Source organism: Colletotrichum siamense (genome assembly GCF_013390195.1).
Source record: "Colletotrichum siamense strain Cg363 chromosome Unknown KSG_Cg363_contig09, whole genome shotgun sequence".
In the NCBI taxonomy this organism is placed as follows: Eukaryota; Fungi; Ascomycota; class Sordariomycetes; order Glomerellales; family Glomerellaceae; genus Colletotrichum; species Colletotrichum siamense.
In genome coordinates, this window is record NW_023501022.1 from 490,653 (window position 1) to 515,292 (window position 24,640).

The 24,640-nt window shown below is 55.7% G+C and overlaps 6 protein-coding genes across 6 annotated transcripts; 2 read left to right on the top strand and 4 right to left on the bottom strand.

The window, feature by feature from the left end:
• Nucleotides 1-76: 76 nt before the first annotated feature.
• On the bottom strand, nt 77-1,608 carry CGCS363_v012902 (putative transporter; the record flags this gene model as incomplete). Its single annotated transcript, XM_036644751.1, has 2 exons — nt 77-999; nt 1,059-1,608. The coding sequence occupies 2 exons, from the start codon at nt 1,606-1,608 to the stop codon at nt 77-79; spliced, it is 1,473 nt and encodes a 490-aa protein (XP_036489729.1).
• Nucleotides 1,609-6,033: 4,425 nt separating this feature from the next.
• On the bottom strand, nt 6,034-8,100 carry CGCS363_v012903 (uncharacterized protein; the record flags this gene model as incomplete). The annotated part of the gene is made up of 3 exons (XM_036644752.1): nt 6,034-7,237; nt 7,514-7,967; nt 8,034-8,100. The coding sequence occupies 3 exons, from the start codon at nt 8,098-8,100 to the stop codon at nt 6,034-6,036; spliced, it is 1,725 nt and encodes a 574-aa protein (XP_036489823.1).
• A 3,136-nt stretch (nt 8,101-11,236) lies between these two features.
• Nucleotides 11,237-13,268, bottom strand: Pnpla8-0 (Calcium-independent phospholipase A2-gamma; the record flags this gene model as incomplete). Its single annotated transcript, XM_036644753.1, has 3 exons — nt 11,237-12,473; nt 12,536-13,097; nt 13,202-13,268. The coding sequence occupies 3 exons, from the start codon at nt 13,266-13,268 to the stop codon at nt 11,237-11,239; spliced, it is 1,866 nt and encodes a 621-aa protein (XP_036489730.1).
• A 388-nt stretch (nt 13,269-13,656) lies between these two features.
• On the bottom strand, nt 13,657-14,841 carry CGCS363_v012905 (uncharacterized protein; the record flags this gene model as incomplete). The annotated part of the gene is made up of 2 exons (XM_036644754.1): nt 13,657-13,780; nt 14,771-14,841. The coding sequence occupies 2 exons, from the start codon at nt 14,839-14,841 to the stop codon at nt 13,657-13,659; spliced, it is 195 nt and encodes a 64-aa protein (XP_036489731.1).
• Nucleotides 14,842-19,556: 4,715 nt separating this feature from the next.
• CGCS363_v012906 (uncharacterized protein) lies at nt 19,557-21,924 on the top strand (the record flags this gene model as incomplete). The annotated part of the gene is made up of 2 exons (XM_036644755.1): nt 19,557-19,849; nt 19,908-21,924. The coding sequence occupies 2 exons, from the start codon at nt 19,557-19,559 to the stop codon at nt 21,922-21,924; spliced, it is 2,310 nt and encodes a 769-aa protein (XP_036489732.1).
• Nucleotides 21,925-23,023: 1,099 nt separating this feature from the next.
• CGCS363_v012907 (uncharacterized protein) lies at nt 23,024-24,559 on the top strand (the record flags this gene model as incomplete). Its single annotated transcript, XM_036644756.1, has 4 exons — nt 23,024-23,116; nt 23,191-23,619; nt 23,679-23,843; nt 23,897-24,559. 4 exons carry the CDS (start codon nt 23,024-23,026, stop codon nt 24,557-24,559), a joined length of 1,350 nt encoding a protein of 449 aa, XP_036489824.1.
• Nucleotides 24,560-24,640: the final 81 nt, after the last annotated feature.

Below are 24,640 nucleotides of genomic sequence, written 5' to 3' on the forward strand. Positions count from 1 at the left end.
ACCAATACCACCCAGACAAATCGATTTGTCCCTATGTACATCCAATTCGCATGCATGCCTGACCAACACCTTCTGCCTAGACGGCCTCGTCGTCGGGAGCATCGCCTTCTCCGTCACTGCTATCATCAAGGCGATCCAACGCTCGCTGGCACTCCTTGTCCCACTTGCTGAATCCAACAATAACCCATTCGAGGGCGCCGACGAGATACAGGGCAACGCACTGTCCAATCCACAGACCGGCGAGTCCCCAGCCGTGGAACGCGAGGTAAATCCCGGCCGGTAGTGCCCCGCCATAGTAGCTGACGAGGTTCACCGCAGCCCCAACCCACTGCCGTCCCATCCCGCGAAGCGCACCACCACACGACCCGTTAAGCCCGTCGGCGATCTGGAACAGAGCCACAAACGGCATCACCTCGCCCACCAGCCGGATTACTCGCTCGTCGTCGTTGAAAATACGCCCGAAAACATCCTTGGTCGCCATCAGCACCACCAGCACCAACGTCCCAAGTATCACCGACAACACTGCTGCAGCGTGTGCTGCCCGCGCTGCATCCCGAGCTTTCTGCGCCCCCAGCAGGTTGCCGAGTCGAGCCGACGCTGCAACCCCGAGCCCGAACGGGATCGTGTTGATGATTTGGTCCGCCGTCATGATGACTGACTGTGCCGCCAGCGGAATCGTACCCAGCCTTCCCGCTGCCAACGCCACGATCTCAAACGCCCACCATTCCGTTCCCACGTGCACCACCCCCAGGATCGCCAGCTTCGCAAAAGGTCCTACGTTCTTCAGCGCCTTTCGCACTTGCAACCCGCCCCAGCACTCTTTACCACGTACGAACGCCGCATACGCCACGAGAAGCAGGAAAGAGATCCAGTACGAGATGCCCGTGGCGAGAGGCGCGCCGTACAAACCAAGGCCTAGCGTGTGGATGAAGAGATAGTTGAGCCCGGCATTCATCGGCGACGTGATGAACAGCACATATGTTCCCGGCCGATAGATTTCTTATTACTCAGACATCAGAAACCGTCGCTTTTCTCCATGAGATGAGGTACCGACTCACCTTGCGCCTGCAAGTACTTCTTCATAGCCTCAAACCAGACATACCCCAGTCCGCCAGGGATCAGGCACCGCAGGAATCTTGAGCTCTGCACGCAAATGAACTCCTCTTGACCCAACGCCCGGAAGACTGGCTCGGAAAACCACCATAGCACTGCCACAACTGCATAAAATGCCGACAGGACAATGATGCCCCTTTGCAGCAGAATGCCCAGATCGTGCTTATTGGTCGATCCGGTAAAACTACTAGATGCAAGCGTGTCGAGCGCGGTCGTTCCACCAAGGGCAATGAGCCATGCGGTGGCCATAGCGAACATGTAGCTGAAGGCCGCGGTCGCGAGAGCCTCTGGACTTAATCTACCCACGATGAGCACACTGATAGTCTGCAGACTGTTCTGCAGCGTATAAGCCAAGATGACCGGAACTGCGGCTTTGGCCAGCAGCAAGATCTCGGCCACCCATTGCCGGATTTGGGAAGGTTCATCGGAGGCAGAGCCCGGTGGCTTCCGGAGGAGAGCTGTGGTTTCGGAGGGGAGCGGCGGTGTTGTTGCCATTGTCTCGGAGGACGACGAGTCCGGCATTTGATCGACACTCAATGACTGTGGGCTATTGTCGTATTCGTTGAGGCCCCGGAGCCGAAGGTTGATTCGCAATTGTCCAGATACCCAAGAAACCGAGCCTTTCCAGAAACACGCCAAACCGGCCGAGAGCACGAGTCAAGTGAAGCGTCGCACGAAACGGATGAGACAGACCGAAGCATGTGTTTATCTCAGCACCAATGAGTAGCTGGCGAATCTCGTGAGTTTCTGAGAAGAATAGGAGGGAACGAAGGTTCAGACGGTCAAGATATCGACGAGGAAAAACGGCGAGAAAAGCCCTAGCATTGTATACGGCATTTCCCCAAACTCCATCTAAGGGTTCCCCTCCATCACAAGCTCGTCTCAAATCCTGAGGTGAAGTATGAGATAGCTGACATGAGCCAATTGGCACTTGCGACGCAGCAACTTGACCGCTCAATGGCCAAGAATTGACTTTCAACGCCTCTGGCGAGGCAAGCCCGGCCGGTTCTGCGCGGGGAGATCCCCTCAAACGACGGCTCGAGATTGGGCAGTGATAAGTGTGCATTTCGGCCGACACGTTTTTATTTCCACGCTTGCGAGGGTCTACACGTGCGAAAAGACGATAGACAACGGATCGATGGCTCTGAGTGGCTGCTTCATGTGGCGCACGGCAAACGGCCCATCCGAACTGACGCAATACATGAAGTTGGATGCCTTGAACGAGCAGGCGGTCGGCACGCTGCGCAGTTGCTGCGACTCTGCTTCCTTTGGCTTCGAATTTTCATTGCAATGCGGCGACATTTAACATTGAAGAACGGTTGCGTCAGAGAGCCGCAGTGCTTGCCCCAGAAATGCCAATCTCGGATCTATGGGCTATGGGGTTCGCTACGCTAGACCAAGACAAGGAGCGAACAGACATTCGGTGCAGAATTCTTAATCCACCCGATGTTCTGTTATCTCTTCCACGGGCCAAGACTTCAGCGGCAGCAGCAGGACCACCCACCTGGCACCGAACCTCAGCAGTGGCACCGGCGGCCAAGGCGTCGGTGACCATGCGGTCGATGGCCGACACCGGTGTTGGAGCCAAACCCGCCGGCCGAGTGGAGAGCGAGAGACGAGACGAGAGGGGGTGTCGTCTTATCGGCCAGTAACATTGCTCTGAATTCTTCAAGACGTACTGCATCGCAGCCGCACTCCAGAGACGTGTACCGTCCGCCACTAAGAGACTTGTTCAGGTCCCGGCGCTCAAGTACCGGTCCCACACTGAGCTCATCTGAAGACGATCACCGAGAAAAAAACGCAAGACCACGACAGACACATGAAAGAAAACAAGTCTCCAGCTTGCATCGACGCGAGAGTCGTGGTGGAACGAATAGAACGAATGGAACCGTCTTAGAAGCCAGTCTAGAAGAACCTTGACCGAAAGAGGACAAAAAAGAGGCCATGGTCGGGGTGTCAAAGCGCAACGGCGAGGGGCGGGTTCTCGAAGTAAGTGAGATCTACAGGAAGCACACGCAGGGCAACATTTGCACTTGCGGCGGCACACCACTTGCCTGCGACCACGGACACCCAATATGGCCATCTCCAGTCATGAGAGCCGAGTAGTTCGCTAAACCAAAACATGGAAGGTTTTGCTGCGGAAACTCCTCGAAAACAGCCCGACTAGTCCTGGCACCGGTCAGATGTGGCATCCAACACATGTTGAACGACTTGGTGATGGCCAATAGATGGAGACGACACGACTAACGAAAGGTGCCCCTTTGTGTCTTTCATGAGTCGGGGTGACTCGCGAGGAGATGCCAGGAACAACGGCTCAGTCCAATGCGACACGAGGCGAGTTGAGTTGAGTTCAACTCAGTTTGCCTTTGACCTGCGGCATAATATGGATGGCTTTCATGGCAACTGGAGACTCGAGTCGGGTAAAATGCAAGCCCAGTTGCTGCAAGCAAAAAAGCATACCACTGGCATGGCATGCATGGCATCGTCATTCAGATCTCATATTGTCGAGTTTTGCGGGTATGGTAGCTAACCAGAGCTGCAGTGCAGAAGCCAAAATTCAAAGCGAACGGACCTTGCCCGCTCTTCAACGCCCGCCCAGTGGATGAGCGACAAGAAAGATGCCATTCTGATCGCCCATCACAGCCCGCATAGTAGCAAAGCAAGGTAGGTTCCTTGCCTTTCACGCAAGGTACAAACCAAAGCTGACTGAAGTCTATTGACATCTTTGCAGATGTAGGATGTGAGATGCTGCAGACGCCCTGCGTGGTAGTAGCTCGGTTCTTTGATTGGAAAGGAATTCGTTCGAAACATGCTGTGGAACGTGGTTCTAAACTCTAATGCATATCTGGGGATCCTCGACTGCCCGGGACTGGGCCTCGACGAACACCACCCATTTCATCATCGCTATTTGAGTCGGGCAAAATGTCGCTATGTAGAGTACAAGCGCTCTATCATCCCTGCCATCCTATACCATGGAACACAAATGTCCTTCCTTGTGTTGCTATTCCCTGCTCTACGATACGCTACACTGCGTGCTTGACACTCACTCTCGCCCATCACACCACTTTGCGGCACCGCACTTCCATACCGCATAGCTGCATGCTGCTATTATCTCTGTTTCTTCCATTTCAACCCCTCCAAGCCGTTGCCGGAAGACCGATCCCGTCGGATCTCTGTATAGTTGAACGGGTTCTCCCTGGCTAGGTTTTCTAGCGGACATTCGGGATCGACGCCGCCATACCTTAAAGCCTTGCAACTTTGACATCAAGCTTTCATGTTGCTGCGGGCGGTTGAGAGATGAGAGACGCCACTGGCCGGACCGGCGGAGTATCCGCACGTCGCTGAGCCTCCAGTAGAACGGCCGGCCGGAAGGGAGGTGCAGTGCGCTACCGGCGCAGACGACGGGCGTGCGGGCAGGCATCCGGGTACGGGTACGCCTCCACTTGCAACCGTTCCGACATGAGGCCATAACGATTGTCAGACACGAAGATGGAGACACTTGCTTGCTCAGCCCCTCATCCGCCGTCTCAACAGCCACCGTACCGACGACCGTTGATGCATCCACCAGTGCCACCACAAACAAATCTGAACACACATGGCCACAACCGGACCACAAACGGACCGGACGACAAGCTCCTCTGCGGCATTACCCTCCCCGTGGGAGCGGTACCTGTTAGCCAGAAACGGTGTCAAACAGTTTAGGTTCTTCAGTGCAGCTTCTGGCACATCCACGTGGCTCCCGCAGGGCGAACGGACGACGCCCGCGGTGCACACCTCCCTTCGTTCTGTCCTGAGCCAGGCCTCCTCGCCCGTTTCACGGGGCCCCGAACGTCGCTCATCCCGGCCGTGGCGAGTTACATGTTGCCGTCAAAAACGTGGACAGTGTCGTATCGGCCTGAACTGTCAGGAAAGAACTCGTCCGTTGGCGCCCGCTCCTGGGTTTTCCTCGCACGCTGGAACTCTGGGGAGCTCCCACAGCAGGGGTGGTACGAAAACGCAGAGCAGAGAGAAAGGGGAGGGGGGGATGGGGCCTTGTACCATTTCCCACTCTTTAGAGTTCAGAGCCGCAGCAACACAACAGACCAGACGCAGCCTCCTCCCCGGCTCCTCACCCCTTCCCCTCCCTGCTGGTGCTGTCTTCCTCCAACCACCGTCTCTTTCGCAACGTCTTCAGCAGTTGCAGTCCAGCTATCCTCGTCTATCACGCTGTCGCTATGCCCGCGGAAGGTGCAAGCGCTTCCCCAGGAGTAATTTCGGAAGTCGGATCGTAGGGATGGTCAACGGGGAGAAATGACGACGTTGTGAGCAGCCTTCCAACGCAACCATAGCATCGTGACGCCCCCCTCCTCCCGAAATGCAGAAAAACAAAAATAAAATAAAACTTCCCTGAACCTTGCCGCTGCCCTGCCCTGTTCATTCTTCGCTGTTCTTGCTCATGTCACTCTTCATGCAGCAATGAATTCCCCTCATTTGCATTGGCCAGCTGGCGGGCCCCTGGACAAACCGCATCTCTTTGCTTTGCCGCCGGCAAAGTAGATCAAGTAGGTATGTTTCTTCAATACCTCGTGGCAAGTCGCAATGCCTGGGAATCCCAGAGGAGTGCCTCCAAATGGAAATAGGCTGCAGACGAATGTCCAGGGCTCTTAGGCCGAAAAACGTCATGCTGTAGAGAGTAACCCGCTCGCGAGTGGATGCGGACTGTTCCACCTCGTAAATCTCTGTCTGTCTCGTTGTCGGTTTAGTTTCGTTGTCCTGCATGTTGCGGCCGTTGTCCGTTTCGTTCAGCCATATCCATGATTCGCTGCCATCGAACACGCATCCGCATACACCCAGAGACGTGTCCCTACAGGACGTGGAAGAAAGAGACACACACAAGCACAAGAATGAGGAAGAGGTCTTGGCCGTGTACACGCCTCCCATTCACCGCTCTTCGCGCCCGGAGCGCCACCTCCCTCCTCCTCGTCCGCCGCCGTCTCCCTGCCCCTCTCCATCGTCCTCCTCCGCACCCTCCTCGCTCTCCGTTTCCGCGTCTTGGCCTTTCAGCCAGTGCTGCAGCTTGAGACCGGCCTTCGCAGCGCCTATAGCCACCGCCCAGTTCTCCACCCCGAGCGCAAGAGTGCTGACCATGAGCATGTTCTTGACAAAACGCCCATGCGGTGTCGTGTGGCACGCTGGCGCAATGGCCAGCATGATCCAGTGAAAGGTGCCCACTGAGCTGTTCCACGCCGACAGGGGTACACGCCACACCGTTGCCCATATCTGCAGGAATTCGTGCTGCGTGCAGGCCACGCTCAGCGGGGTTCGGTTCATGATGGCCCGGCTGTACACGATGGCCGTCGCTCTGATAGCCTGGTACATGTAGTCCGAGTTGTGCTGTTGCTGCTGCTGGCGATGATGATGATGAGGCGCCGTTGCCGTCGACTTGGGGCTTGTCGGAGAATCGCTAGCGTCCGGCGCAGAAGCCCATTCCGGCGTGGTGGTGGAGTCGTACCCCGGCTCCGGTGGCGAGCGGCCCGGGCCCCCGGAGCTAGGTCCGGCTGCTGTGCCTATACTCGAAATGCTCCCGCTCCGTGTCGATCCTCCATCCGCGCCGGCGTAATAATTGAGTCCCGGAGAATTCCCTCTCGTCGAAACTCCCGGCGATGATTGCCGGTGTCCTGGTATCGTAGGATGCAGGCTTTGAATGTGTTCGTGAATGTACCTCCCCATGAGCTGTACCTTTCTGGATGCCGCCTTCGTCGGTGCCCTCGTCGTTGTCGTCGATGTCGTTGTCGCTGTTTCGGTCGATGGATCGGTCGTCTCGTTCGTCGCCACGTACGCCGCCTCCACCGCCTTAAACAAGAACCTCACATTGTCGAGTATTGAAGCCGTCGCCCGGTGGATGCCGAGAGACTGCGAGCACTCCGCGTAGCTCGGCAGCGTTCCCACAGATGACAGGCTGCAGACGAAGGGCGCGGAGTGTGTCATGCGAAGGGGCACGTCTTTTATAGGGTCGGCGAAGGCGTAGTCGGCCGTCCACGGGGTCCTTGGGTCGCCGCCGCCGCTGCCATTGCTGCAGTCTTCCTGGGGATGGAGCAGCAACAGTGGGCTGTTTTCGTGTGCGAGGGCTATGGAGACATCGTGACTACGAATGAGTCAGTCAAAGCGGTTCCAAGACAGCGAAAAAGTCCGCCGGCATATCGTGTCTTGGGATCGAGACCCATTTACGAGTCAAGGAAACGAAAAAAAAGCGAGAGAGGGTCAGACGGACGAACGGGTAAAAATATCAGAGCGAAAGAGAGACCGGGAAAGAGCAAAATATAGAGACGAACAATAAACCGAACGGCGGGATACCCAGGAGAATGGGAAAGGTAGCCCCCAAATATGCTGCAAAGCAGAGTCATAAACCCAACCAACGTACCATATCGCGTTTTTTGCCAAGATCCCGTTCATCCCGAGACGGTCGAAACCGCCGCGCAACCTGATCATGTCTCGGAGACCTTTGAAGTGGTGCTGGACGTCTTCGTTGTTATCGCCCCAGTACCACTCGGCAGCGGCGAGCTGGATTACGCTCGCGATGGCGGCGTCGTTCGTGCCGCTTGTTTCCCCAACGTTGCCGGTATTGCTCGCCGCAGCGGAGTTCCGCCCGGAACTAATGCGTTGGTTGAGCATATGGATGGCACGCCCTTTGCTGGCCATGAGAGCAGTCCTGGGCAGGTGCCCAGTCTCGTGGATGTAGCAGGCTGAAGCGTACATGATTGTTTGCACGACCAAAGGTTCTTGGATACAGAACGGAGCGTAGTGCTTGATGAACGGATTGCTGGGGTCCGGATCGCCTGTGAGGGAAGCCTTGAAGCGGGAAAGCACATCAAAGTCTGTTGATTGCCACTGATGTTAGGTTCATGATGACAGACCACATGCTCCGGAGAGGCAGAGCTCACATATTCTGAGTAACTTCTTGTTCAGCGGCGTCTGGGCAACAGGGAGATGCCCGAATTGGTCCTCCATGTCGCCTATAGACCTCTGGATCTTTGGTTGTGCTGAACGGGCCCATACGACAGGTATTACCTCGTCTTCGGCAGTCCACTCGTCCTTCCTGCCGTCATTTTCGGCTCCCAGCACATAATCGGGAAACGCGCGACGAAACGTCAAGACTTGCTGCGATGCCTGTGAGGGGTCCACGTCAAGCGTGTAATCCGAGTCACCGATGACTAGCTGAAGCCGCGTGGAAATGGTTGGTCTAGCATAGTCTTGTGGTTCTGATTTTATTTCTGGTCGTCGGATACTTCCAGATGAGAAACTGCTTGACGTGGGTGTTGTGTCAGAGCCGCTGAGAGCAGCCGGAATGGCAGCTGCAGGCCATCTGCTTTCGAAATGTGCCGGCGTCCCAGAAGATGAGGGCTCGTAAGACAAGGGACTCTCAACGCCAGGAAGATCGCGAGTAGCCCCTCGCCCGCCGACTCTTGTTGGGGTCGGGAAGGTCGAGGTTCCAGGTATCCGGCTGGGAGCGAGCCGTGTCAAACCACATCCAAGACAACAACAGGCAGTTGATGAGGGGATGTGTCACTTACTTTCCCAAGCGATATTCGCATACTGGTTGGGGGAAACGACGTTGACAGTTGCCACACGGTTGTTGTTGATCGCACTGGGTCGACGGTTAGTCTTACGATTCGTCTTATTTCTGGACAGGATGAAATTGGGGGACGGGCGGTCTTGTCCCGTAACAAACAGTTGTCCTGATGGCCTCAATAGACGAAGGGGGCCTATCAGACAACGAATAGAAGCTTAAGCGGTGTACATGCCTTCTGCTTTCGCCTCCTACACTCGCCGCAAGACGTTGTAGTCCTCTCGGCTCGCATGTTACGCGATGCCCGCAAGTGCCGATGCTGCAGCCCTTCGGACATGATCTGAATGCGGCGATTTCCCCCTAACCATGTGGGATCTGTTCCTGTTCCACCTTGAGGAACCGCTTCCATGACGTTGGGAGGGTCTTTCGACCGTAAGGCTGACTTATAGGGATGCCGAAGGGGGTCATGGCGAACCACCCCAGGTAAGCAGCACCTATATGATCACCGAGTGAGAAAAGGAGGCTTGGATGCAGCTTGTCGGATTTTGACACGTTTGGCTTAGCGTCGTATTTGCCGGGCTGAGAAAAAGCCACAAGTGGCATCTTCCGGGGTGGTTTGATCGATCTGCATTAGCCTGGCTCGCTAGTGCTGGGGCACCTGAATGGACTAATGGCAGGTTGTTGAAACGTATAAGAGCCAGTCGCATCATCTATTGTGACGGAGAAAGGGAGCTTGTGGCCGAATTTGCTGTTCATGTCCCGTCTTGGTGATTCCATGAGGTGGAGGGCTGGAAGACCGGTTGTTGGGGTCACGTTGAAATCACGTCTCGAGAAAGCGCTTCATTTTTCGAGGCAACGTCTTTGCTGCATTTGGATTCAGCCATAAGCGGCGCTCCACCACTTGGTTCTCCCCCGGCTTATGAGAGTTCTTTCAGGAGGCGACGCCATCAGGCTGGGGCTAGCCACAAAGCATTGTTGATCATGGCAGCTGAAGCTCACCGCTTCTCGACGTTAGATGACCGATGCCTATTCAAGACAGAACGGGAGCGCTCATCTCGAGCTTCTCACTCCTTAACAGAGCTATATCGGGTTCGACGGGTCGATCTCTTGATCTGGCGTCGTGCCACACAATCCGGGGGTAACAACGCGTGTCTCAAGCAGGCTAGGTAGGCGAGAGCTGCTGACGTGCCCTAATCGGCGAGTGCCGTCTGACACCGCGTCGTATGTTGTTTGAGAGCAAATGTCAAAAAACAATATAAATGCCCATTGAAAAATGAACAACGATGAACCACAAGGCACCGTTCAAGCCGCTTGGCTCTACTCCACCGGAAATGCTCCCGTAGATTGTCAGTGACTTGCGATGGCAGATAGCCGCACTCTTGCTCATTTTGAAGTGCCGATGAAAAGAAAAGCGGAGTAACACGAAAAAGAAATGAGGCTCGCAAAAATGGTAGTCTTTCGACATTGCGTTTGAGATGCTCGCAGATTGATCGACATCTCCAACAACCAGCAGGGCCAAGATGGCCGAGGCCCTTCCATCGCAAGGCACGCCAGGACTCAAACGTGGGCACCTTCATTTCCTACAAGTTCGTCAGCCCTTGTCGTGGCGCCAGAATAAGAAAGGCCTGAGAATGAGTTCGTAAGTTGTGCCATGAGAATGTCGTTCGACCACATACTGTCTCGCAGCGCTAGTAGAAGAGCACATTCCAGTTGGCAAATTTCGTGAGGTAGCTTCCCGTTGCCCTCGTTATCTAGGACTCGAAGACATGAACAGAACTAGAAAGCCCTTCTGAAACATTGTCAGGTGAGGGAGGACACTTTGTTTTCTTTCGAATTTGTCTCGTGGCGTCAGGGGGCGGGACGCTATGCTATGCCACGATAGCCAGCTGAATGTCTTGAACATCACATCGTTCCCACGTGAAGGGCATCGTGCGCGCAGCGTTGGGGGTAGCCAAGCGGACAAAACTTAACGAAATAGCAAGATTTGGTGCATGGTTGGCGGGCGAGGGACAAAAACATGAGTGTATTAACGAGATGGCCGGAAATATGATGGACACGAAGAGAGTTCCGGGACAGCGGGGGATACGCGGTTTAAGCTTATGGCTGGTTCGATCAACAAGCTACCTCAGGTACGGATAGAGAGAGGTTCACGGTGCCGTGACGTAGTGCCCCACTAGAACCCGAATAATCGGAAATTTGCCACCCGGCCGGGAAGCGGGCATGCGGGAGACCTTCGGATGACGGAGTCACAGACTAGGGCTAATTCAAGACACGGAACTTGAATGGCAGGGAAAAAGAGCATTATCTCATTATGGTGACCAGCATCAGTGCCGCGGCTGAGCACCCGAGCTAATCACATGTGCTTAGAATGGTATCTTTACTAAAATCCCAGGACCTTGATATCAACTTCCCAAAACGCCTCATGTCATGTCGCTTTCCAATCAAATCTGAAGCCACCAGGAGGAGGTATCCACTGACGTGCCATTTCTGTGTTGTCTCATATTTGGAGACATCGAAAGCTGTTCCATGAAGGATCGGGGAAAGAGCCTCGGACGTATATGAAACCAGCAACTTTGACTATCTTCCACGGTAGTCTGGCTTCCTTGCCATATTCACTGGTGGGGGTTCGTCGTCAACGGGATAAGGAAGAGGATTGGCGGTATTGGGGCGACGGCCTCCAGCCATTTGATGTTCCGGAAGTGGTGTTTTCGGGGGTAGCGGCGGAGGGATACGTGGCAGTTGCGACTGCTGCACATGTCCGTTAGGCGGCGGGCTCTGCCATCTAGGGTGCTCATCTGGGCTCATGATAGCAATCTTGTCGGCGCCGGCGGCGTATCTGTACTGGGCTGGTGTAGGCGCCGTAACAACTAAGCGATCGACTTCGTCGTCATCATCCGCCGAGTGCGCACTTGGCGGCGGCGGGTATGGCCGCTGCCCAACAGGTGGTGTCCCAACCTTGAGGGATTGTGGTGCTTGTAATCTCTCGCCAGAGCTTCTTGGGGAAGGGCTCATGGGCGAAGGGACATGCAAGTTTTCCATTCCAGATTCGTACGACTGACGGCTAGGCGGTGTGTTGTGTGGCGGCCACGACGAAGGGATATCGGCTGGCAGCTCTACCGCAAATGGCTCACTAGCCTCCGACGTGGACTTGACCAGTTCGGGCACATCCGGCAAGGCGCGATTAAAGCGGATGTTCGCCTTGTGAATTTTGGCCAGCTTCGCAGACGCGCCCTGCACCATCCTCTGCTCAACTTCCCGCCTGAGATACTGGCGTGTGCCAGTACTGATGTCGGCCAGGCGGTGCCACTCGTTCATGCCAAACTCGCCAACACCGACCTCCACGTTCAGACGATAGTAGTTGTCGACGCTGACGTTTCTCTTTGCAAGGTGCTCTTTCCTCATTTGCTCGTGAATCGCCTCACAGCCCTCGATCTTAGAAATGAGCTTCCGGCGTGCCTCGGCGAAGTCTCCCATAAAACCTTCGTACCAGACATGCTGATTGGCGTCGCTGCCCTTTGGTCGTCTACCTGTTCCGACACTGACGAATACGCCTACCTCGCGGCCAGGCCACTCATTCAGTACTGCTTCGTCCAGGGCTTCCGGGGCGGGGTTAAAGGTGCCGGCGCCGTCGTCGTGGAAAACAGATTGCCCGATTTGGATAGGCTTGAAGGCGAGACCGATGGCGCACGTTGCGCGGCCAGCTTGCCAAATCTTGCAGTCGAACTCGGGCGGGGGCTCTCTTCTCGAATCGTAGGATCGCAGAATGGCTGGGGGGCTGCCCTTGCGCGAGCCTCTATACATCGCTAATACAGCCCTACTTGTGTGTCAGTCATTGCACGCTTGACCGGATATTTTGTTACTAAGGGTATGGCTCACGTTTTTGTTCTCGTTTCTCTAGCATCGTAGAGCCTGGCATTGGGATTGCCGTAACGCGAGTTGAAGGCGGGGCGGGCCATCTGAGCCTGGGGGCTGCGAGCGCTGAAACTGACAGTGCTCGCGTTGCTGGTGTGTCTTCGAGGACCAGATGAGTTGGAGTAGGCCGAGTTGAGGGGGCTAATCATGTCGCTCTCAGTCCCATCGTTGCCCTCCTTCTCGTAGACGGTGTGCTCTCTGACAGCCTCCCTGATGGCTTCCTCCAGCTTCGACGCCTTGAAAAGTGTTGATCGATAGGGTATTCCGGCGATGGTTTTGTCCGTCTCAAACACCATGCGTGTAAGCCTCACGTACAACTGCTTGCATGTCTCCAAGTCAAGGCGCAGCCGGCCGAGCATCAGGGCGATGAGGCCGCCAGTTCCTGTTCCGACGATAAGGTCGAAGTGGTCGCATGGCTTTGGGATCTCGTTTCGGTGTGGTGCTCTTCCTTCAATCTCGACGTATGTGCGGTGCATAAGCTCTTGGATGATAATGAGCATGGAATAGCCGCGAACCCCTCCACCATCTGTCGCAAAGCATGTCAGTACGTGAACCTCCCAGTGTATTTCGCGCACTGCTGCTGATCGCGTGGCGGGCGAAGCATAGCTTTGTGGCTGAAGGTGAACGTACCTAGAGATAGAATGCGAAGAGGAGGTCCTTTGGTGGTGTCCCTCCTCTTGACCCCATTGAGGTCCATGACTTGCGCGGGTTCCCGTGAGAACGCCAGCTTGATTATGATCGACAGGGGTCTCTGTTGGAAGTATTACTTTGGTTTTGCACTCGAGTTTGTTCGTCTGGCGGTCCCAAACGCTCGTGTCGCAGTAGGGAGCGATGTTTTTGCAAAATGGAAAATTTGGCCAGCTGGGAGAAATCGAGACTAGCAGGTGCAAGTGTGTAAGTACGGTAGGCAATGAGGAAGAGGAGGCAAGGCAAGGCAAGGCAGGGTCAGGGAAGGGTGCGGCAGGCGGCAACACAGGTTGATCAAGTGACGCAAGGAACGGTTTGCGCCCTGGATGGAGGGACCCTGTCCACTCACAGGATGGGTCCTCTTGGCCCTGTCACTTGCCCACTTGGTGAAGAAGGACTCACCTTTTTTTTTTTTTGTTTCGTTTTGTTTCCAGTGCAGTGTTCCCCCAATCTCGGTGAGCAGCACCCAGCGCGTGGAAATGTGTGATTCCTATCGTGGTCAGGGCTGTCGTCGTGGCGGCCCTTGCGGACTAGACTGTCCAGTCCAGGCCGAGGATACAAGAAAATAAAATAAAGATGAAAGAAGTGGCAGCGACGGCAGCAGTGACACACAGCGACGGCCACAGCAAGTGCCAGAGCCTAGAGGTGGAAATGCAGGTGAATGGCAGGCAGTGACGCCACAGCAGCGACTGTGCTAATTTAGAAATGGCCGGGGTGGTTGTAGGCGATGAAAGAATGCGCGAATAGCAGGTCGTGTTTTGCACGAGACCCGGCGTCTTGGCTCCCTCTTTGGTGTTGCTGGAGCGAGTGGGAGGCGGGAACGGCTTCCAACACGGCGAGGATCTTCAGGTCGTCCCCCCACTAGAAGGCGTTGAGGGGGTAGCGTGGCAGCGAAGCTCCGGCAGAGAGAGGTCTAGCGCACGACGAAGGCGACGATGATCTTTATTCGCTTCAGGAGCAAGCAGACGGCAGAGTATTCGCAAGGTATGAAAGAGGGCGCCGACGGAGGTTTATGGCAAGCAACGGAGGCCGGCAGCATCGGGTCGGGCAGGCAGTGGGATGGAGGAGGCTTGGTTGGATGTGTCCCCCCCGTGTTGACTTGACTGCGTAATGGATGCGCCTTCTCGGAGGAAGCGAACTTCCTTTTTTCCCTTCCCCACGGAGGGATGCGGCCTTGGGCTCAGCCAAACGTCAGCAACCACCGCCAAGACACTGGCTACTTGCCTACTTGCTTTAATGGACCTTACTATGGATACCGGCTTTCTACAATGGAATACCTCGACCTCGCGGCCTCGCCTTTGACACGGCTCAGCTTGAGCCAGATGGAAGAACTCAAAAATTGCACGTCCCTTCCATCCTTGCCGACAGCCCGCCGCGCAGCACCTGCCGGGCCGCTCTTCTCTCACGGGCTTCAACGGTCTACCTTGTTCGACGGCCCTCGGCTGAGTACCTTACCTGAGGTAGGTAGGTAGGTAATGGAATGAAGCGAGGTCAGCTCAGCTTCTCACGCACTCTATCTGCCGTACGCTGCCAAGACCATGATGCCTCTCTCCAGAGGCTTTCTTGTTCGACGCACACTGCATCGCATCGGCTATCCTGTCACTGATATCCAATCGACTAGGCCTCGGTTCAAGGCCCCGCGAAAAATAAACAGACTTGTGGCTGGTTGTACGAGTTATCATGCTGCATGTTATGGTCAACACACTGGGTCATCCCGCGCGCTCTGTCGTCTTCGATCCATTCAGAATGCTCAGATGTCGCGAGCGGACATAAGGCACGCTGCAAGGCAGAACGAACAGACGATACCCGCTTACGTTCTGCAAATCCAAGTGCAGCAAACAGCCTAAGGTACCGCACGGGAATCTGGCTGCGACTTACCCGAAGCTCCTTCAAAGTAAGGTCGCTTACTACTACTCTACTGGAGACCAGATGGCGCCGAACCCCTCAACATGTTTCCCTGCAGCGCGGGAGACTGGCCCCTGGACTGGACGGCTAAATAAGGTGGTTTCTTGCTGTAGGTAGGATCCCGGGAACCTGCACTAGAACCGTCCTGTTCTTTGGAAACCACTCCTCTCTCAAGGCCGGCGTTCGCACTTCAGCCATTCGACAGAGCTGCGTCTTCTTCCATCTCTAGGAGCAGGGGTATCGCCAAACGCCCCACCGCGTGTCGGGGGTCCTCAGTCCTTCACCGATGATGGCGCTGGATCTCGCTCCCGACACTGACGTCTGATAAACGAGTCCGAGTTTAACTCACCCGCCACGCCATTGTCAGTCAAACGAGTCTCGTCCCGTTTGTCGATCCCCGAGGCCGAGAAACAAGCTGCGTCTCCTACTTAACGCCGGACACTCACATAAGGTAGCCTGAACTACAGTATCAGAGCCGTACCGAATACTGAACAAGCGAAACGTCAGGACCAGCAAGGATACCCCACCAGATCCTCGGCCAGGGCATCGAGGCCCGTGATGACCATGATGGCATGGTCTGTTTCTGACCTCAGCTGCTCAGCAAGTTCCCCCGCCTAGCTCGAATTCACGGACAGCAAAGGCGTCGCATTACTTGGCATCAGCATTATGCCAATTCAATTTTCAAGAGATTTCCCTCAATTGGCGTCTTTGCGATGTCTAGCTGATGATGCTGGCTGACACCCACCGCTTCTGCGGCCTCCCCCGAAAGAAGCAGCTGCTTCCTGAGCTTGCGCTGCGCTGCACTGCTGAGCAGATATCCTGCCAGTCTCTCCCAAGGTAAGGTAACGCATAACCTGACAGCTGCAAGCAAGGGACCCTTTCCCGTGACCCTGCCCGCACGTCAGCAACACAATTGTTCTTCCGCTCAACATGTGCCGCCTGGCCGCGCTAGCTCCCACCCTCTGCGTTGAGAAGAGCCGCGAGTCCGACGCCTTGATTGGTCACGGAGCGTGCTGCGTACCGAACAAGAAGTTCGAAACCAGTGGCCCGCGTGGCTGTGCAAGGCTTGGGCTTGTTGGCATGGACGCCTCCGAGGAACTCACCCCAGAGTCAAGAGTGTCAGGTCACCCAACAGCCAGTCAGTCATTCGCACGCGTCTCTCTGCATGGCTACAGCTATCGAAATCGCCACTCATACGCGCTCTTGTGACAGGAGCACGTTCGCTTGGCTCCTCTTGATTGCTCGCATTGTCTTTCATGGTCTCTCTTGGCGATACAGTCTCAATCCGCTCAAGTCACCTGCCTCTGGACCAGAAGATGATTAATGGCCCCCGATCGTGCCCGACGGGGCTTTGGGGCCGACCCAGAGGCCCCGCACGCCGAACTCCGCGATACGACTCAATGTCCGGCTCAGCCCCCCGCCACATCAAGGACAGGTTTTTACTCTACCAGTGTCCGCCACCATGGAATCTCCTTGTCGCTTGGGCTCGTTCGGCAAGCGGTTTTCTAGAAGACGATTCTTTTGCTTTTTTTTTTTTTTTTTTTTGGTCCATGAGCTTGGCCGAGCAAGCGACTTGGTGGTCAAGCAAGTTTCTGCGAATTAACTAGGACGGCAGATATATTGAAATCCTCGATTGTTGAGGCCCTTTTTCGCCTGCAGTTCCATCATATCGCCGAAAGCCGAGCAGTCAGGCCGAGGAGGCGTAATAGAATCCACACGAGCTGCGTCGCTGGCCTTAGCGGACTTTCGTATTGGTCCCATCGCTTTCGGTACCGGACCAACGAGTGAGAGGTCATGCTTCCGTGGAAGCCCGACCGCTGACGAGTCTCCGGGAGCGACGGGCGGGACGGTCGGACTCCGGGCGCCTCCCTACCCGGAGACCCACTCCCCGACTCGGAGTCTGAAGTCAGAAGCCGCTCTGCCCAGAGTGCTTCTCACAGTGTCTCCGTGACCAACCCCTCTGCCTGTTACTGCGATGAATTTGGCAAAACGCCCTGGGGAACACGACAGCAACCTAAGGCGGCAGTTTGCCTGCTGGTGGTCTCGATGCCGCAGCATGCTCCTGATGGCTCCAGCTGGATTGGTGATTGGGACAATGCAGCAATGGCGCCTCATCCGCTTACCTAGTGCGCGGAACATCGAATCACACCAAAATGCCACGACCTATGAATGTTCAAGTGCAAAGGGGCATAAAGTCGGGTCCAAAAGTGCCATTTCAACGGAATTGCATGTCGACCATGGAATTGCCTGAGACGATGAAAGGTCTCGAGTAGGCAAGAGTTGCATGATTCCAGACCTGGCTGTGCATGACACACCATCCAGCGATGATGCAGCTTATTTATCCCCAAGCTCCCAGAGCTATGTCCCCTGCTTCCAGGAAAGACCCTTCATCGTCTTGGTCGTCAGTGCCCCAGCCGAGGCAGCCAAACTGCTCCGCTGGAGGGCAGAGACGAAAGGCTGCAGTGCTCGCTCAGTAAGCTCAGTAGGGGTCTGGGTCAAGGCACTGGAGCTCTGTCATTTTACGTAGTGATGATGGGGAACTCAGCCGAAGTGTGCGATAGCTTAATTACAACCACAACAAGCCTGTCGCAAAGTAGGACAGGTAATATCAGGTAGGGCATGAACAGACATTTGGTGGTGCGAATGGCCTACACCCCCCAAAAGATTGACAAAGACATACATACGTAGTAGGGCGCTAGGCTGGACCTCAACAGAGCGCGAGTGATGGTGTGCATCCATCTGCGAAGCGAAGATCCCGCCCAGCTTTGCGCAACGCGTCGTGGTGCCCCTCCGATGGAAGGCTGCAACGGGGCCAAAGAAGAACAGGAACACGGATGCACTGGAACCTGACGAGACGGGGAGGGACGCACGCCAATTGGCCGGCGGCAGCGAGGGGATGGAGTGATGAAGTGTTGGAGGGGTGGGGCTGGACACCTGCAGCCATGCCTTGTGAAAGTGTAAGTCATCGGCCTTGCAGGAGGATGAGGAGCATCTCTCCCTCGGCGGCGACGGCGACGACTTCTCCCGGGTTGATTGTCAGACCAGAATTGGGTCTTGTGCCGTGGTCCGCTGTCTGCCTTCTTGGGCATGTCTGCGGTGAGATTGGCTGGCTGGCTGGCGTGGTGTATCGTCTGCATCTCTCTCTGTACAGCATGGCACGGCATAATATTGCAACAACCAAAGGTCGGATGTCGGTGAGCTAGCTACCTGGGCTGTTGCGAGAGAGACGGAGACGGAAAAGTGTCGGTCAGGCCATGCCAGGCCAGGTCAGATCAGGACGGCTCGGTACAATTGGACCGTACCTTGGATGAATTCAACGGCAGTGAGCGAGCAAGGCTAATGCCGTGCGCCTGTCTCTGATCGACTGCTTCCTTCTTCTTCTTACCTACCATGGCTGGCAGACAACGGGCAACGTACCTCGACTCCTAAGGCGTGTCCGATGAAGCTAGCAAGCTAAGCTGCCTTGCAGCATGACCGAGAGACATGTGGCTCCATTCGAGGGCCGCAGTCAGGTCGTGGCTGCAGTGGACACGGCCACTTATCGGGCTTCGGATACCCCAAGAGGGGGGGCAAGGCGGAGGGGTAGCTAGCCAACGCCAGCCCAGCCTAGCCCCGAAGGAATTGAATGGTGAGGGGAAGATATCCCAGAAAGGTGAGAGGTGAGGAAAACAGCCAGCAAGTCATTGATGTGCGTCGGTGGGAGGGTGGAGGGAGAGAGAGTGAGGAAGATGATGCGGTGCGGTGGCCGGTCGGTAAGGTCTCCAGAGCAAGGAAAAGAAGACTAGGTAGGTACCTTGGTGGTAATCTTTGTGGAGGGGTTGGTGGTGAGGACGTGGAAGGACTGAATGGAGAACGGCCGGGCGACATTCGGGTGCATCCATAGTGTGTTGTGGCCAATCAGACAAGCACATGGTGTGGGTCATGATTGAGGCACACAGCCTCGCCGAAGCCTCGAGCCTAGGCTGGCTGGACCTGGTCTTCCTTCATCGCCGACCCTGCCCTGCCCTGCCTTCCAAAATCTTAACCATTGTCGCCTCTCATGATCTATACGCACCGCATCGAATCATCACCCTGACTACCCAATTGTCGTCCATTGATTCGATCTGTAGATGGAGCAACCGGCCAAGAAAAGACGACTCTTGCCCGCGCCCAAAGAGTCTGCCCAGCCTGCGCCTTTCCCCGAATCGGTGAGCTCGCGCGATTCTCCCAATCCATCCTCACGAGACTCTATGTCCTGGCCCTGCCCGTCATTGTCGCCCATGCTGCCCGTGAACTTCCTAGACCAAGGCGCTAATATCATCTCTTGAAGCTTCAGCAACAGCAGGTCCCTGAGGCCCCTCCAGCCGAGCGCCATGATTTCGAGTCCTTTGCGAGGCATCTTCAGGATGCTGCCATGCTGATCCAGCGTCAGACCGAGCGCCCCCCGTATGATAGCGTCTCGGTCCTGCTCCTGCGATGGGAAGAAGACACTTCGGCCGAAGCTGATCTCACAGCCCTGGAAAACATCCTCAGAGACCGCTACAACTATCGAACCGATCGATGGACCATCCCAACGGTGCCCAATCCCAGCATCAAGCTCGGCGTGCAGATGGCCTCGTTCCTCGAGCATGGTCGCAACAACCACTTGTTGATCATTTACTATGCTGGCTACGGCTATGTTGCGGACAATCAGCTCTATTGGGCTTGGTGAGTCGGGCATCCGCCGCCATCATCTCTTCGCACTCTTCTGACCGCTTCTCCCTAGCAATAACCGAGAAGACGCCGCGAAGCTCAAATGGGACGGCGTTCGATGCCTGTTCGAGGATGCGCAGTCTGATATTCTGCTTCTGCTCGATACCTGCACAGTTCGTGACATACCCATGAGTGGCAGCCATGGACTCAAGCAAGCCATTGCCGCGTGCGGCTCTGAACAGACCGCCCGAGAAACGACGGGGAAGTCCTTCACATATCACTTGATTGAAGCATTACACAAACTCAGCACAGTTGGGAGGCCATTCAGCGTGCCGCGATTGCATGAAGAGATTGTGCTGTTGCGGCAACAAGAACATGCTCAATCTGCTAAGCTCACAAATGGCGCAAGCAAAAGTCCGTCCCCGCCACCCCAACTTCCCATTCTGTTTACTCTTACTCCTGGGAAGGGCCAAAGCCTCAGCCTGGCCCCCTTGCCTCCACGGGCTGTTCAGCAATCGCCGCATAACGGCGACGCTGAATCCCATGCAAAGTCAAAAGAGGATCAGCTGATCGACCCTGCGTCCGTCACCGATCTGCGGTTCGACGAGGCAAGAGTGCTCGTGTGCACCACCTTCGTAGGAGACGCCAGTCCAGACATGTCCTTTTTCAACGGCTGGCTACACAACACTCCTCCTCTGGCTGCCAAGATCGAAGTAGAGGGCATGTTCCTTGGACCGCCTACGATGCTCCTGATATCAATGCCACACTCCATTTGGAACGTTGTACAGCACGACAAAGTTTGCTGTTTCCTAGGATACATCACATCGCATAACATGATTCACCTGTATCAGAAATTGAAGGGATCATCAGGCATCAAAGCGACTGCAAAAGAAGTTGAGGACGGCCGCATATTGTTGGAAGCGAGGGAGATGGCAGTAAGCACACCAGCCATGCACCGACGCTCTTTAGACAGTAAAGACGCCGCCTATCACGAGGCACTTAGTCGTCTAGATACCACGCCGTCGGGGATCTCATACGCCACTGCAGCGGCGGCTGCAGCCATTGATGGCAAAGATGATGTCGAAGATTCGGCCGAGATGCAGGAGGCCGCAGAACAACTGAAGGCATTGAGCCACGTTCGCCATCTTAGTGACGAGGCCCCGCCTGCGGTAGAGAGGCAACAACGGACTACCCTGCCTGATGGGGTGATGACTGCAAATCATGAAGACAGTTCATCCCACGAGTCTGGCGCCGACGACACGATGCATTCGATAGACATGAACACTCCCAACTCGAAGCCTAAGCAGAGGAGATCCCTCCAAAAAGCGACACCGAAACAAGAGACGAGGTGCACACTTTGCAGCCACGCCCCCTTCAAGGACTCCTCGTCACTTCGCAAACACATCGCTGCAGCGCATACCAGACCATTCCCTTGCGCCTTCTCATTCGCAGGCTGCACTAGTACTTTTGGATCGAAGAACGAGTGGAAGCGACATATTGCCTCCCAGCATCTGTGTCTCCAATACTACCGCTGTTCATCCTGCCCGCAGAGCACAATCGAGGGCAAGGGCAACGAGTTCAACCGAAAAGATTTATTTACCCAACATCTCCGCCGCATGCATGCACCTTTTGCCATCAAAAAGGCGATCGCCAAAGGCGACAGTAAGCTTCAAGTTGAGTGGGAGGGCCATGTCAAAGAGATGCAAACAACATGTCTTGTGACACGTCGATCGCCGCCTCAAAAGTCAGCATGTCCCAAACCTGACTGTCAAAGCGTATTCGAAGGTCCCGGTTCATGGGATGAGTGGACAGAGCATGTTGGCAGACACATGGAGAAGGGCGAGGGCCAGCGGCTTGGGGTTGACCGGTTATTGGCCAAGTGGGCTCTTGACGAGGGCATCATAGAGCGTAAAGAAGACGGCGAGTATCGTCTTTGCGCTGGCAACGGAGCTGTTGGCGGCGGCGGCGGCACAGTCAGTGGGGGAGACTCAAAGGATTCCATCTCGGTAGCATTCCCAGAGCCGAAACAGGAAGTCGAGGAGGCAGCCGACGCAGGAGACGCCGATGACAAAATGGAGGTGGACACGTAGAATATACAACGGGGAAGCATACGATGCGGTTCTGAACGAGCGAACGAAAGCTGGCGCGGCGCTAAGGCTTTTTGTCGACCTATACTATACGGCGTATTTTCATCGATTGGCGGGAGTTTTCCGGGAACGACTGATACGAGATATGAACGACACTCTGCTCGAAAATTGTTCGCTTCTTGCTTGGCTGGGGGCTCGCTTGGTCGGTCCCCAGACAGCTGGTTCGATTCGCCATGAGCAGCAACTTGGAAACCAAGTGGAATATGGCAGGGAATAAAAAGAACCCCTCTTCAGGGACAGGTATAAGGAACATAACTAAAAGAAAAACAATAGGGAAGTCGAGAAAGAATCAAACAAGTTGCCATGGAACACTGCAATAGCATCGTGCACGCTGTGGGGTCGCGCGTGAACCAAGCTTTTGAGACCCGGTCCGGATTCGGTACTGCACCCCGGTGATGCTCCGCCGGTAGATCAGCCGACGCCCGCCAGGGCCGAAGAATCATTGGACAAACATGGCATCGACACGCCAGCGTCGCACCGGGTTGCGGGGAAGTGTGATTAGCGCATGTGTGCCTGTGCCTGCCTCTCGACTCGCCCACCCTTTTGCTAATGACATAGTGCTTCAATGGCTGCAACCTCGGAGCGGCTTTGGTATCCCAGAAAGGCTGTTGATGGTGAACACATGAGCACTACACCCACAGCCTCCACCTGGATATTGGCGGGCCACTCACACCGTTCGGGGCGAAGACCAGGACGCAAGCTTCCAATTGAAGGAACCACCAATTCTCCGGCCGAGGGAGCCGGTTGTCCGTCTAGTCTACAGGCTGAAAGCGCACGAACGAAAGGTTTTTGGGAGCGTTGCGAATTGGATTGTGAGGTGGGGATGCCGGAGCCGAGGGCCGCAGCTGACGATGGCGCAGAATGATCAATTGTTTGTTGCCAGGCATGGGAAACTATAACTACAACCCAAGGTAGCGCGATGTTTGGGCGATTGGAACCTCTCTGGTTAGGGTTTGCGATTCTGCTACCTCGTCCACGATCGATACAGCATTGCAGCGAGAGAGAGAGAGCATTGATCTAAACCGACTTACACGGCCACACCATGCGTCTGCTCCACGGCCTCACCTCTCTCCTTGCGGGAGCTGGTCTTGCAAAGGCCACGCTCCAGATCATTCCCGGCGGCACTTGGACTGCGGTAATGATGCCCAGCTTGATTCGGGTCCTTCCCCCCTTGGTCACAATGATAAACTGACTGTGGTTGGAAACTAGACAAACACCGGCCGGCACATTCAAGCCCACGGCGCTGGCATCACCAAGGTCGGCTCGACTTACTACATGATTGGCGAGGACAAGACCGAAGGCTCGGCGTTCCAGAACGTAAACTGCTACTCCTCGACCAACCTCGTCGAATGGACCTACGTCGGGGCCCTGCTCTCGCGCACCGCCAGCGGCGACCTGGGCCCCAACCGCGTCGTCGAGCGGCCCAAGGTCATCTACAACTCGTCAACGCGCAAGTATGTCATGTACCTGCACATTGACAGCAGCAACTACGGCGAGGCGAAGGTCGGCGTGGCCACCTCGGACACCGTATGCGGCAAGTACACGTACATCAGCAGTTGGCGGCCTCTGGGGTTCGAGAGCCGCGACATTGGCTTGTTCCAGGACGACAACGGATCCGCGTATCTGTTGACTGAGGATGTGAGATTTTGGCTCCCTATGCTTGTTCTTTTCTAAATAAAATCTGACGAGCTGTACAGCGGCCTAATGGTCTGCGCATCGACGCCCTCACCTCCGACTACCTCAATGTCACAAGCAACGTCTACCTCTGGACCACCAACATCGAGTCCCCCGCCATTCTCAAGCGCAATGGCTACTACTTCATGTTTGGAAGCAAGCTCACCGGCTGGAACCCCAACGACAATGTTTGTTCTCCCCCTTTACGTCGACACATCGTCCTTCGTCTCACTCGTTGCAGGTCTACAGTTACGCCACGTCCCTCTCGGGCCCCTGGTCTTCGTGGGCAACTTTCGCCCCTGTAGGCTCCAACACCTTCACCAGCCAGACGTCCTACATCTTGCCCGTCGGCGACATGGTCATCTACATGGGCGACCGCTGGGTCAGCACGAACCTGATGCGCAGCACCTACATCTGGCTGCCGCTGACCATCTCCGGCACAACCATCACCCTCGCGGACCGCGTCAACTGGACGCCAAACGTCGCCGCGGGAACCTGGGCAGTCGGACCTTCCGAGACCTCCTATGAGGGCGAGTCGGCCACGCTATCGGGCGGCGCGAAGAGCATTTCCTGCACGGGATGCAGCGGCAGTGCCGCGGCCGGATATGTTGGCGGCTCGGCCGGCGGTACGGTTCAGTTCTCGAGCGTCAGCGCCCAGGCGACCGGTCGCACCACGGTGAGGATCAAGCATCTCAACGGCGACTCTAGTCAGCGATGGGCGACGGTGACCTGCAACGGTGTCTCACAGACCATTGCGTTTCTGCCGACTGCTGATGGCAACACTCCTGGAAGCAGCTCCTTGTTCTGCAATCTCAACTCGGGATCGAGCAACACCATCACCATCGCTAGCACCGACTCATCTTGGGTTGCGGACATTGACCGAATCTTTGTACCAGTCAACTAGTCTTTGTCACAGGTAGCAGTGGGAAGTTACAAGGCGAAAGAAATCCTCTTCGTAATTATGTATATGCATTAGGAAAGGGTG